Here is a 14,454-nt window from a genome sequence, read left to right on the forward strand (position 1 = left end):
TGAGCGATGAGGCTGAGGACATTAGCTGGCTCCCTAGTGGACTGAAGGTGACCCTGACCTTGTCACAGAGTCAACAAACTGGCCGAAGAGAAGGCCTGGGTGCTCCTGGCCATCAAAATCATAAGGAGGGTTTGTTACGACTCTTAGGAAGAAGTAATAAAGCAGAACGTATTGGTCTAACTTGTTTCTAAGCTCTGAACCTTGTGCCTGGTGCTCTTTTCCTCTGTACATTCGATAGGCCTATGAAATGGCCCCATGCTCAGTCACATGTGTTGTTTCTGTTTACATTGTGGGTTTTTCGTGGACGGTCCAGCGCTCTTGTTGAGGTGTCTGTTACTCTCTCACACACCATCTGAGTCCATGTACCCCGGCCTCTGCAGGAATTACCTTCCCACACGGAGAAAATCAGGGTCCACAGTCTGGGGAGGTATTCTGGTGCCTTAGAAGAGTGAACACGTCTGAGGCCCTGCCCCCAGGGCCACCCACGGGCACGAGGCAAGTGGGGAGGTGACCAGTGCTCCCCCCGCCTGGGCTTGTGGTCAAGAGGAGGGTGCCCTCGGCCTCAACAGTCAACGCCCAGAAAGGCCAGGCCTTGGAGTGGCTGCTTGGAGTGACTCCCACCAGAAATGCCCCACAGGACGAAAGCTGTGTCTGCAGATGCATCATGGGGGCTGCTCCGGGAGCCCAGAGACCGCGTACACACATTTGCTGATGGACTGACGGCCAGCCGCAGGCTGTGGTCCAGCTGTCTGAGCTGTCGGCCCCTCCTCCTCCTCCAGGACCCCAGCGACTCCTGCCAACTCCCCTAGTAGGTACCAGCTTCTCGCTTAAAATCAGGTTAGAAAAGGAAGAAGATTCCACATTCCTCCCAGGTTCCTGGGATCATCTTTGTTGTGAGTCATTTCTATTCTCGACCTTAGTGACGTATTCTCACTGCTTCCTGGACCTTGTGCCCAGTTCAAGCCTGGGACTTTGTCCTCATGTGTGTGTGTTTCGGGTATGGCCCCCTTTCTTTAAGAACATAATCACAAACTGTTGCAGGAAAATCACGTAGCTGCGGAAAGCACTGAAGACAGATTTAATACCTTACATCTTTGACTCAGAAAACCTCAGAGCTAATTGCGGCATAGGATCGTCCCCTTGTTTCTGCCGGGGTTAGCGGTCGGGAGTCACCCTGCCTGGCCGCACCCCGCCCAGCCTCCTCTGACTTGATGGTCACCACGACCTTGTTCATCTAGACCCGCCTACCTGGGTCACATGATCCGAATGATCCAAATTCCCAGCGGGGAGGATGGCAGGGAGGCTGCCCAGCAGGAGGAGGGACAAAAGCCAGGAGCTTCCCGGATGCATGTGGTCTGCCCTCTGGGCTGTAAGCTCCTGGGGGCAGCTGTAGGCTTTCTCCACTCACACGAATTTTCCAGGTTCCTCATCCCTGCCCCCAGTCCGGTACTTTGCTTGCTCACAGATGGGTTTTTCCAGGGACAGCGGTGGGCGGGCTGGGAACAGCAACCTGAAAATGATGATGTAGCCTCATCGTGTACACGGACGAGCTTCAGGTGGTTTGTCTGTGTCTGGATGACTCTGCACATAGAACGTGAGTTTCATAATCTTTGGGACAGAAATGCTGCCAGAGTTGAGGGGGACCAGCTGAGTGACGGTGCAGGTGACGGCACTGTGTCAGTTGAAGTGACACCAGAATGAAGGGCACCTTCACAGTGTTAGGACCGTGACATGCCAGGCTGGAGAGCTTCCTGCGGTGACAGAGGTGTTCTGTCTGCATGTCCAGTGTAGTGGCCTCTGACCCGTGTGACTAGTGAGACTAAGGCGCCAACGCTAACTTTTTTTTTTTTTTTTTTTTTTTATTTATTTTTGGCTGCGTTGGGTCTTCATTGCTGTGCGTGGGCTTTCTCTAGTTGTAGCAAGCCGGGGCTACTCTTTGTTGTTACAGTGGCTTCTCTTGTTGCAGAGCACAGGCACTAGGTGCACGGGATCCAGTAGTTGTGGCACGCAGGCTCAGTAGTTATGGCTCGTGGGCTCTAGAGCACAGGCTCAGTAGTTGTGGCACACGGGCCTAGTTGCTCCGCAGCACGTGGGATCTTCCTGGGCCAGGGCTCGAACCCTGGTGGCGCAGTGGTTGAGAGTCCGCCTGCCGATGCAGGGGACACGGGTTCGTGCCCCGGTCCAGGAAGATCCCACATGCCATGGAGTGGCTGGGCCCGTGAGCCATAGCTGTTGAGCCTGCGCGTCCAGAGCCTGTGCTCCGCAATGGGAGAGGCCACAACAGTGAGAGGCCCGCGTAACGCAAAAAAATAAAAATAAAAAAGAGCTTCCCGACGACTACAACTGGGGTGTGCAAAACGCCAGCAGTAGGACACCAAGCATTTCTTGTTTTTCACTCGTTTTTCCTTCTTGGTAGAGGTGTGCTGTGGTCAGGGCCCCTTTTCCTCTAGGACAGACATGCATGTGAGGACCTAGTGAGAAGCCCTTGGCAGGACAAGGTGAACCTGATCTGTTGGGGACGGTCGGAAACCTGTGTCGGGCGCCGTCCTGGGGGTTTAGGTGGAGTTTGTTCTTTCCTCCCAGGAGGCAGGGATGCAGACACTTCGGGGGACCCTCCAGCATGAGCCAGCATGGTGCGGGGGGACAAGAAGGAGGGGTAGGGGAGCCATCCCTGGTTTCCGGCCTAGGCGGCTGGCTCCTGGCGGCTCCCGTTGCTGAGACAGACCAAGTGGATTCTGCCTTGTTGCCATCTAGTTCAGGTTCCCAACAGGGCATGGACGGCCTTGCGGTGGGGCTTGTGTTCAGAGGACTCGTCACAGAGGACGGGCGGGGACAGGGGACCGGGGTGTGTGGCCTGCGTACTCCTTCAGGATGGGGTCCAGAGGGGAGCCCAGGGTGGGTGGGGCCTCCCAGGAGCAACGTCAGCTCCTGTCTCCCGCATGCGGGACGGATGCCATGTCACCACCTGCGGTTCGGGGAGGCTGGGCTGGGTACAGATGGAGTGTCAGCTGTGATGCAGCCTGTTCCCCCAACCCCAGGCCAGCCCCCCCAGCATCCTCAGGCCCCTGGCTGGCTCTCTTCTCGGCCTTATCCCTGCAGAGTCAAGTCAGCGCAGAGCTCAGCTTCTCGCCGGCAGCTCTTCCCACATCCATCCTCGGACCCCCGCCTGGCCCACCGCACCCCCGGTGCTTTAACAGGTGTCACCTTGTGTGTCTGGGTCCCACCAAGTGACAGATTAGCAGAGGGCAAAATGCAGAAGGTCTTTCCCGGACGCTGCCCCTGTTTGACCGGAGAGGCCGGATGAGATCTCCTCACCCTGCCTGCTGGTCTCCGGGGCCGGGGCTCGAAACGCTGAGTCTCAAGTTCCTGGCCTTTTCTCAGGCTGAGCTCTGTCCACTGCAGGTTCATCGCGGAGGAGGCTGCAGCCGCTGGGGCCAAGTGTGTGCTTACCCCCAGCCCCACCTGGATCGTTGACCCCATTGATGGCACCTGCAACTTCGTGCACAGGTGAGCGCAGGCACACCCCGGCTTTTCCGAAGCAGCACGTCAGCAAACCTCTAGCGGGTTTGTGGTCTCACTTACAAGTCATGATACTTTAAAATAAAGTTTCCCATTTGTGAGATACGTTCAGAGCATGTAGGAGATCTTCACTTGTTTAAAAACTATTGCATTTGTCACATTTAAACGTTGGGTTGAATTAAGAAGGACCCTTAAGGAGGCCCCTGGAGAGATGGGCAGGGTTGTAAATAACACAGGTGTCTGGTCCAGCAGCTTTGGGAGCACGTGTATGGATGGTGGCCTGGGGGGTTGAGGAGCCACCGGCTGCTGGCCTAATCTGGACAGATGTCAGCCCAGAGCAGCAGGTTTTCGGAGGTCAGAGGCATGTGATGGCAGTGACCTGCCCAGCCCCAGAAGCGCTGACGGGGGGCGGGGTGGGGGGCAGTCAAAGCCTCCCACGAGGACACTCGTGCAGCCCCAGAGCTGGTTGGCCCGGGCTCCTGCCCCATCCCGGGTCCCCATCGGCAGTTGGGGGGCCTGTGGACCTGCAGCCCCCACCAGCAGGACCCGCGGGGCGGGCCCCTCCCATAGGTGAGCCAGCCGCCTGCTTCCTTCCTGGCAGTGAGAGCGGCCGGGGTGTGGGGTCCTCAAATGCAGCATTTATGTGTAAGTGTGGAAAGTGATTCAGCGCATCACAGGTGGTCTTTTAGAGACGGTGGAACAGAGCCATCTGGTGACAGCAACAGTGTCATCAGACTCTAACTAGAGCATGACACCCCTGGGGAGTCCTGTGGGACCACAGGGCTCCCCTCCGGGTGTGTATCTCTGAGTGGGGCTCCTGTTCCTGTCCCACTGTGTGAGGGTGGTAGGCACAGAACGGGCCAAGCCCTACCATGGACAAAGGCCACATGTCCACCCCAGGACCAGAGAGAGAACCTGGACGAGAGTGTCATTTGGGAAACAAGCTGTGAGGCTGACCCTTAGACTCCAGACACAGTCCAGGGCCGTCCAGGTCTGTGGTGACCCTTGAAGCCTAAAGGCACTTGGGGGCCTCTGGCCACTGCACCTCGGACAGGACCTGTCCTGCTTGTGTCCAGCAGCACTGGGACTAGAGCAAGTGGGAAAAGCCTTCTGAGGGCGGGAACCACAGCCAGGCCCGGCCGTGGCGTGTCAAGAGCCTCCGCATGGAGACGGCAGGGGACATCACGGCGCAGCCTGGGCAAGGCTGGGTTCCGAGTCTCCTGGGTTAGAAGCAGCCCTTCCTTGTTCCTACTCGTTAAGCCCTAACGATCCTCGCATAAAGGAGTAATCGTTCTAGAGACGTAACCTGTAAACCCGCAGGCAGGATGCGAGATCACCGCCTGCCTTCCACGCAGTGGCCACGCCTGCTGTCCTGTGCAAGGCTCACCCAGGGGTCACGGCAGGAGGGACGCGATTGTCTTGGACCCAGCCCCTCGATGGACACAGGAGCCAGGCCCCTCCGTCCCTTCAGCCTCTGAGAACCAGAAAGCTGATTATTAACAACTCTCCACCAGGTCCTCCGTGGTCACTGTTGAGTCACGTCCGTCCTGACGACGGCCAGCATTGTTGTCTGTCAAGGTCGCTGTCCTACATGTCAGCTCGGCCTGCTTGTCCTCGAAGCGCTCAGTGAAATTGTGGGAGGTACTTTTTGACAAACCCAGCCACGCTGTAGAAGGGTCCTCTGCGCCTCCAGCCATACAGAGGCTCCTGAGTTTGCACGCGTCCGTGTGTGTCACCGTGTAAACCATCTGTCTTCTCTGCAGGTTCCCGACAGTGGCAGTGAGCATTGGGTTTGCTGTGAACCAGGAGGTATGTGATGAGTGGGGCCTGGCCACGCGGCCCCTTGGGTGTTGTTTATTCATCTTGCTTCTTGGTTCCAACCTCAGTTTTCCTCTCCTTGTCCTCGGCCTTCATCATGATGAGTAAATCCAAGCATGTGTTTTCAAATCCAAGAAAGTAAACAAATGCAAACCAGTTTGGGGTGTTTGGGTTTGGGACTCCAGCCAGCCCTCCCTCTCGGTGGCCATTTAGCGATGCCGCGTGGAGGGGACGTTCTGGACAGATGTTCCCAGTTAGTCTCCATCTGACCCCTGGGGCGTGTGATCGAGTCACACACAAAAGAAACTCCTATTTTTGGAGGACATTTCTAATCCCAGTGTTCTATTCTTCATTCTCCTCTAGCTGTTGGGTGAGAACATGGCTGTTGCGTGGTTCCCATATACCCTCGGAACTGGGCCATATCTTGGGACCTGCAGAAAAGGCTGGATCCAGGCTTAAGCTTTATTATCCAGTTTCAGCGATTACACTTAGGAAAAGCCTTACCTTCGTTGCAGTTACTACAGTTACACTTGAATAGGGCAGGGGGCCAGGCTTTGCGGAGGGAGCCCTCATCAGGGCACCCTCAGGGTTAGCACAGATTCTGGGGCAGCAGAGTCATACCCGTGAGAAAGAACTTAACTTTTGAGGTGAAGATAAGCAAGAGCCTTAATGTTGAGATCTGGTGAGGGAGTCAGTTACTCACTTGTTTCTCTGTTAAATGTGGTCATTGAGATGAGCAAGTGAAGCAGGAAGCTCGGGGCCCAGGGGCTGTTCATCCTGACGGCAGGGTCTCTGACTGGCCAGACCCAGGCCTGTGACGGTCCGGAGTGTGCGCTGGGTACACGTGTTCTGGCCTCGTCGTGGAGGCCCTGGCTGCCTGCCGCAGTGTCTCAGAGGCCGGCCGGTTCCAGGACTGACCTGGGCTTGAGAAGGGGGGCGGTCACGTGCTGACTGGAGGGGGCACAGGATCTGGGTGTGTGCTGACTGGAGGGTCTTCCCAGAAGTGAGCCCTTCTCCTGCCTGCCCAGACTTCCCTTGGGCGTTTGCGGGGCTTCTCCTCGTTTTCTCTGTCCGTTGGCAGCCCCAGGCACTCGTGCTGTTCTTAGCCCAGGACGGCAGGGAGTCCGGGAGGAGAGGCAGACGGGCTCCGGGTGTAGGGAGGCCTTTTCCCAGCTCCCTTCCTCTCGGCACTGGCTTGTGGGGACTGAGGCCGAGGGCCCAGTGATGTGTGCGGTGAGGGAGGGATCAGCCCCTCTGGTGAATCACGTCTCTTCCTGGGCCGCCCCAGGCTCTGTGATGCTCTTGGATCTCCAGATGCATTCTGAATTCTTCACATGTCAGCAATTTTGAGGGTTTCTTGTGGGGTTTGATTGGAGTCACAAGAGCCTTTTTTCCCCTCCCAGAGAAAACAAAAGAGGCCTTTTTGAAGAAGGAAGCTTTTTCAGTAATTTTCAGTTACTAATGCTTGATTATGATGTCAGTTTAAAATATAGTTTTATTTGTTTAAATATATCTTTAAATATAGTTATTTAAGAAAAGAACATTTGCTTTCATGTCCAGGTCTAGGTTTGAATCCAGATGCTAATTTTTTGAGTTCCCTTTCGAAAGCTAATTTCCATCCATGGTCCTTGTGTTAGTGGTCACAGCTAGAGCTGCATGGCCTTCGGTCCCTGTGTCACATCCTGTATCTGTTTTCTGTCCTGCCCACCCCACAGCTGGAGTTCGGGGTGATTTACCATTGCACAGAGGAGCGGCTGTACACGGGCCGGAGGGGCCGGGGCGCCTTCTGCAACGGCCAGCGACTGCGCGTCTCCGGGGAGACAGGTGGGCCCCGCTCGTGTCACGCATTCCGCGAGGCAGTGGTGGGGATCTCCTACCGAGGTCCAGTCTCTTCGGGGACAGCGCACCCCTGGTGGGCTGGACGTCGAGCCAGTCTGTGTTTCAGTGTGGATGTGGATGTGGCCGGGAGCCTTCAATGGGCCCTTTCTGTTCTGCTCTCACCTTTCATCCCTAATGTGAGAAGGAACCTGGCAACTAGTTCCCCTGTGGTCCCAGTGGGCCTGGGCAAGCTGGCCAGGCCAAGGGCAGGGTCAGAGGCATACTCTGGCCCTCGGAGCCCCTTGGTGACCCGGTTCCCCAAGTGCGGGCTGTGGCTTCCTGGATGTGGACCCACTGCTGTTGGCTCCAGTCCCTGCGAGAACACGGACGGCCGCAGGGGAGCCGTGTCCGTGAGCCGTGGTTTGTGCACCACAGATGCTCCCTGCCCTTGTCATTGCTGGAGCAGGACCCAAGCGCACCGGTGGCTTTTACAAAGGGCTGCTGTTACACTCAGACTGCCTGTAACATACAGTATTGACAGTATGTGCCTAGTTGGCCTGAGAGGTGGTGAGAGGGTTCAGGAGTGTCCCTGCCCCCGAGCTGCCTGCAGCCAGTGAGGAGACAGGCCTTCCAGCCCAGGTCAGGTCCGCTGAGGTCCGGTGAGAGCAGCGCCGTCTGGATCCCTGGCCAGGGTGACTGTGAGCCGTGGATCTGCCAGGGAGATGATCGCGCCGTGAAGGACGGGCGAGGCAGGAGGCCCAGGCCTCACGAGTGTTGCGGGGGAGGTGGGCAGGAAGTAATATCGCAGGAGCTCCAGAGGGAGGGGCCCGGCAGGACCACGGACCGGCCTCTGCCACCGCCCAGCTCAGGCTCCTGCCCGGGGACTGTTTGGTTTGGCCACGTAGACAGCAGTGTTGATTACAGCTGTGCCTGCCAGGAGTTGGCCTGCCAGCCAGTTGTGTAACTCGGGGGTGAGGGAACGAGTTGTCAAAGGCCCTGGTGAACTTTGCTCCACATTCATTTGCTGTGACTTGAGGCTCGGTGCCCACGCTCACACCCATCCCAGGCCCTCCGCCCAATGGGCCTCCTTGCTCAAACACGCTGTCCACCCCCCTCTGCAACGCAGAACCCTAAGTCCGTCGGTGCTCGTGTCCCAAAGCTCACTTGGGATTTTTTAAAAATTCTGACTCATAAAGTCCAGGGTGATGTTTTCATTCCTGGTTGTCTTCTATTTGCCGGGTGACGAGGTTTCTACAGGAGGTGACGGAAAGCTCTCCTCAGCAGCGTGGTCCTTAGGTGTTGTGCAGACCTGGCTGCAAAGCCTGACTCTGACACCTTCCACATGTGACTTGTCAGCTCTGCTCCTGGAACCTCAGTGTTCACGTGGGCGGGAGGTGACGCTGATGACAGCTGTGAGGATCAAATTGAATCCTGCCCACAGGGCACTCAGGAACGGCCTGGCGCTGGTGCCCAAAATGAGAGTCATTATCAGAGAAGGAATTTGAATCTTCGCATGAGATCAACCAGCTGTTAATTCTGGGATGCATTTCTGGAGGAAGCGGTCGCTAAAACAACCACCACTCATCTCCCTGCTTTCCTTGCCTTCTCTTTCCTGTGCTCCTTTCTGCAATGTTTTCAACTCACAAAAACAAAGCAAAGACCACACTGCATAGCGGTAAAGGATTAGATGAGGCCAGAATTTCTTTGGTAGCTTTTTCTCAAAATTCTACCTTGCAGAACTGCAAACACATACAAAGGAGACAGAAAAAGTACAGTGAACCCACATGACCCATCACAGCCTGATGTCACCCCTCTGCCCTTCCCCCACGGCCAACCCTGCTTCCTCCAAGCTGCCTGCCCCCACCACCCCAAACAACCCCTTGCTACAAACCCCAGACATAATGGCACTTTCTAGCCAGCATTTCAGTACGTATCTCTCCGTCACTTTCTCTTAAATCTTTTCCACCTTTTTCACCGATTTTTTAATTTTTAAAAATTTCAAAAAAAAATTTCCTCCTTTTCACCTTCCATGTCTTGTAAAGCATAATCTATTGTGTTTATTTATTCTTGTTCCTTTAGCTTGACCTTCTTTTCTGAACTGTTTCCTTTCCTAATTCTTTCCTAGGTTCCCTCCCCTCTACTTTTGAGTGATGTTCTTCTTCCGTGGATTCTCCGTTTCTTTCTCTTGCAGCTACTTCTGTTTTATGGACAGGTCTTTCTGGAAATCTCTGATCGACTGGAGAGATGTTATTCTGCTCCCTATTCTCTTTTTTCTTATGATAATTGTGTATGGGATTCAAACATCATTCTTTTACATTCTTTCTAATTGAAAGAGCTCTGGAGGCCGGTGGTGTGATGGGGTGGGGGGTGAACACTTTCCATCGTCTCGTGGCTCTAGGGCTCCCTCTTCTGCTGTGTTTGTGAAGTGCCTGCAAAGTTGGCCTCTTCCTTGGACGGTTGGCTCTGCTCCTCCCGCAGTGCTACTGTATCGTCTCCCTCCTTTGCCCCTGATTCCCGTCCAGTGAATTTGGGGTTCACTCCCATGCGTTTCTGCCCAGTGGGTCCTGCCCTGAGAGTCCCTGGAAGGTCGGTTACGAGAGGTCGTAGTAGCTGTCAGGGGTTCGCCCGCCCACTTGCCCTCTGGGGCCTGGATACGTCCTTGTGGATGTAGGTTTTTGTAGATGGTTTTTGTCTGTGGTTTGTGTTTTGCTCTCCCAGCTGCTCTGTTTTCTTGTCAGAGGGGATTTGGAAGAGGTTACATAGGTTTCCAGGGCAGTCTTCTCCAGGATTCTGAACAATACTTTTTTTTTTCCAATTATTTATTTTTGAACATAATGTATTGAGGTGAAGGTCGCGTAACATGAAATTAGCTGTTGTAAAGTGAATAATTCAGTGGCGTTACATTCCTGGCGCCCCGTGTTTGGGTGGCTCCGGGGTAACCCCTTCCCGTTGGTCACTCTCTGCCTCTCCCTCACAGCCCCCAGCCTTCTTTCTGTCTAGTTCTGGGGTTTTCAGTGAAGTACAGCTAATACTACTTTTCGTGTGAGGAGCTCACGGTCTGCAAGGATCTGGAAGCCCAAGCACGTGTGTCACATATGCCGGTCCGAGGCCATCACAGGAGCTGCACGACCTGCGCTCATGCCCACACTTCAAGGCACAGTCACCTCTTTCCTGTAAGGATGTATTTCAGGGCAGACAGAGGACTTGCTTCTCTCACCTCTAAGTTGTAAAATCTCTCTCAAGACAACAGTGCTCTGATCCTCAACCAGAAAAAGGGTTTTCAAACTGTTGGAAGTCACGGACTATTTTTTCACCCTAAAATTTGTTTATTGAAAGAGGATGCATAGATGCCCTGCTTCAAAATCTATTTGATTTTTTTATAGTGGTAAAATATATATAACATAATAATTGCCGTTCTAACCATTTTTAAGTGTACAATTCAGTGGCATTAATTACATTCACGATCTTGTGCGTCCATTTCCTCTATTTCCAAATTATTTATCGCTGCAAATAGAAACTCTGAGCCCATTAAGCAATAGGTCCCCGTGCCCCCCCCACACACACCCATGAAGTCACAGAATATTTTAAATTATATATATATATTAGTATTTGATTAAGAGCTAAACTATTATGATAAAAATAGTTTGAAAGGTAATAAAAGTCATAGTAATTGTGGAGAGCTAGTCAGAATTAATCATAATATAAGACAATATTAAGTAGAGGGGATTGCCATTTTTACCTTTGTTTCATTATCTGGGCAAAAGAAAACAGTAGAAAGTATTTTGCCTCAGGTGGCAGAGTTCAGATGACTTCTTAACTGTCTGGGTTTCATTTAAAAACACCACTGTGCAAGCATGAGGAAGAGTGGATACACTGCAGCTGGGGGGCGGGGGACACTGGGCACAGAGGTGTCTTCTCACAGATGAAAAACTACGGGAAGAAACCCTTTCTTTGGCGTCATCACCAGACAAGCTTGAGTCAAGGTCTGGGCCTCACGACCTCCTGCAGGTCACCCACTGCTCCTGGCCCTGTTGAGGTCTTTTTCTTCAAAACAAGTCTTTTTTCCGTGGGAAGGTGCCCTCTCAGCTTGCAGCCCAGTGAGGGTGGGGTCGGGAGGTGAGCTCTGGAGGGCAGACTGGGTCCTGTCCCCGGAGATCCTGGAGCCGCCGCCCTGTGCCCCTCGTGTGGGTAGAGCCCGAGCCGCCACCAGACACATGGCAGGGCTGGTCGCTGGCCCAGCTGTGGTGCCAGGTCTCAGAAAGTCTTTACAATATAAAATGAGAGCCTCCAGTGTGAGAAAAGGGGAAATGGTACAGACTCAATGTCTCCTCCCAGTGGTCTGTCCCTGGTGGGAGGTGACTTTATGGGAGTCAGGCGGGATTGGGCCCCGGGGAGTGAGGTTACCTATGGGCGTGGTTTTCCTCCACTTCATGGAGGGGATTTGTTCTCTCAACTGAACACACAGGAGTGGCTGATCCTGCCTGAACGGCAAGGCCTGATGAGACAGGACACTAGATCTGGATGTGATTGTGTGTGTGGCCAAGAGGGACAGTGCTATGACCCCCGCAATGAGTCAGGCCCGGCCCGCCTGCAGCCACTTTCCTGTGTCTGATGGCCACAGCATCTACCCCCGATGCTGGGGGGTTACTCCCGAGGACCCCTTTCCAAAGACGTTGCTTAGCAGTCACTTCCTCCGCAGGGATGACGTTTCCATCTTTGTCATCACGGCAGCTAGTGAAAAGCTTTTATTTTTTTTTTTTTTAATTTATTTTTGGCTGCGTTGGGTCTCCATTGCTGCCCGTGCGGGCTTTCTCTAGTTGCAGCGAGCGGGGGCTACTCTTCGTTGCGGTGCGCGGGCTTCTCATTGCAGTGACTTCTCTTGTTGCGGAGCACGGGCTCTAGGCACGCGTGCTCAGTAGTTGTGGCTCGCGGGCTTTAGGGCGCAGGCTCAGTAGTTTTGGTGCACAGGCTTAGTTGCCCTGCAGCATGTGGAATCTTTGTTCCCTGACCAGGGATCGAACCCGTGTCCCCTGCATTGGCAGGTGGATTCTTAACCACTGCACCACCAGGGCAGTCCCAAGAAAGGTTTTTAAAGGCAGATTTATTTGATGAGGCATTTTTTTTTTCCTCCAAACATGGGGCGTTCCCAGTTTGGAGTCACTTTGTTTTTATTTGTGACTGAATGATGCTGGTTTCATGAGCCACCAGACCCGTCCGAGTTCTTGCTGGTAAGCGTCCCTGAAAAGAGAGAACTGGGAGGTCTGCCCCCCACCACCCCTGCATCTGGGACTTTCTGGGGCCTGGGAGGTGAGATGGTCAGAGTGTGGCTTCGACTCTAGTCAGCACGTCCTTCCTTTCCCAGGCCAAAAACCTCTGCAGCATCAGCCACCCAGGGATGACACTGAATCAAGCAAACCCACTGGAGGCGGGTTTGCAGTTTGCTTCAAGGAAAAACCCGACTGCTGGGTGAGAACTGAGCCTTGGTGTTTCTGACTTGGAGAAATTCTCTCCACGCAGATCTCTCCAAGGCCCTGGTTCTGACAGAAATCGGGCCCAGACGAGACCCCACAACACTGAAGCTGTTCCTGAGCAACATGGAGAGGCTGCTCCGTGCTGGGGCCCACGGGTACGCGCTCCCCTCCCGGGCCTGGGACCCATGGGTGCATGCTCCCCCTCCCCGAGACCCACAGGATGCCCAGGCCCCACGAACAGCTCGCAGGCTGCTCCCCCCCGGGGCAGGAGCAGTGACACCCGAGCCAGCCCGGTCTCCAGCCGGGAGCTCGTGCAGCCCGTGGGGGTGGGGTGGCAGGGGACCTGTGGGAGCCCATCTCAGCCCCGTGTGCGCCCAGAGCTCAGCGCCCTTCGTGATGACAGTGACGCCCCCCCCCAGCCCAGTCTCCCCCGGGTCTGTGCTGTGACTGTGGCCATCCCAGATGGTTTAAATCTAAGGTCGTTGAAGGTCCACAGAGTGAAGGTTGTGTCCTTCAGTTTCACCAGCCACACTTCAAGTGCCACGGCCTTGGGCTGGTGGCTTCGCGGGGCCGAGTGGTCCATCACCACAGAAAGTTCTATTGGACGGCATGGCTCTGGGCCCAGGGCTCAGAATTGAGCTTTTGGGAAGAGGCCCTGGGCTCTTGTTTAGCTCCTGAGGGTGCCTGCGGTGGAGGGGGCGGGCACTGGAGCAGAGCCATTCAGTGTGTTTCCCCTCCTCCATCTCCGCCAGGGTCCGAGTCATCGGCAGCTCCACCTTGGCGCTCTGCCACCTGGCCTCGGGCGCCGCCGACGCCTACTACCAGTTTGGCCTGCATTGTTGGGACCTGGCTGCAGCCACTGTCATAATCAGGGAAGCAGGCGGCGTCGTGATGGACACGTCAGGTGAGCTCGGGCCCTCAGCCCGCCCTCCGCCCCCAGGGGCGCATCCCCAGGACAGACCCGCAATGCCCCAGACAGACAGGCCCCCTCCTCTGCTAACAGGGATGTGTAGGGAGGGCAGCGGGCTAGGCCAGAAGGCCCCTCCCCCTTCCTACCTCCAGGTGTGAAAATAGACCCAGGGTCAGGACGGGTGGCTGTGTTTTCTAAACACTCACTTCCCCGCCGCACCCACACACACACACACAGTCCACTGAGACCACAGAGCAGGCAGCATGCTCCCTGATCCAATGACAAGGATTTAGGTGATGGATCCTAGAGGTGACCTGTTCCTCTGCCTCAGAGTCACCGTGCCCAGTTACCGACCCCATGGGGGCGAGTCCCCTGTCCCGGGGACGCCCGTGGAGCCTCATCTGACATTAGGGTCCTCTGTGGAGCCCATCATCCCCCAGCTTTAATCCAGAGCCTGTTGCGGAAACACTGGGCTCCGTTTAACTGCTGGCACTGGCGGTGGGCCCTTCATCCCACTATCGCTCTGTTTTTGCTCCTTCTCCTCAGGAGGCCCTAGTTGAGCTTCCGGGAGGGTGTGAAGTGAAGAGGGGTCAGCCTTGGGCATCGAGGCCAGGCAGGCCCGTCCCCATTAAAGACATGTCTGTCCTGGATGTGACCACGCGCACACGCACGCGCACACACACACACACACACACACGCACGCATGTGCACTGAGGTCTCCAGCGAGGCCTTTAGGCCTGTTCACACCTCCAGGAGGTCGAGGGCCTTCATCCTGCCCCAGATACCTGGTACACAGAGCAGCCACATCGAGGGGCCCAGCAGAAAGGCCACCCCCAGCACCCTCCCACCAAGGCCTCCTGGGTCCCTGGAGGCCTGTGCAGCGCAGAGTTTGAGAACTGCTCCCTGTCCTGACCTAAC

General features: G+C 55.2%; 1 protein-coding gene across 1 annotated transcript in view; it reads left to right on the plus strand.

The window, feature by feature from the left end:
- Nucleotides 1-14,454, plus strand: part of IMPA2 (inositol monophosphatase 2) — a 30,272-nt gene that overhangs the window by 13,028 nt on the left and 2,790 nt on the right. Inside the window, exons 3-7 of the mRNA XM_029232122.1 lie at nt 3,403-3,507; nt 5,283-5,328; nt 7,053-7,161; nt 12,673-12,781; nt 13,379-13,530. Coding sequence (XP_029087955.1) covers nt 3,403-3,507; nt 5,283-5,328; nt 7,053-7,161; nt 12,673-12,781; nt 13,379-13,530 — 521 coding nt within the window. The remainder of the gene's footprint in view (nt 1-3,402; nt 3,508-5,282; nt 5,329-7,052; nt 7,162-12,672; nt 12,782-13,378; nt 13,531-14,454) is intronic.

Source organism: Monodon monoceros, unplaced genomic scaffold (genome assembly GCF_005190385.1).
Source record: "Monodon monoceros isolate NGI ecotype Baffin Bay Population unplaced genomic scaffold, NGI_Narwhal_1 Super_Scaffold_1, whole genome shotgun sequence".
Classification (NCBI taxonomy): domain Eukaryota; kingdom Metazoa; phylum Chordata; class Mammalia; order Artiodactyla; family Monodontidae; genus Monodon; species Monodon monoceros.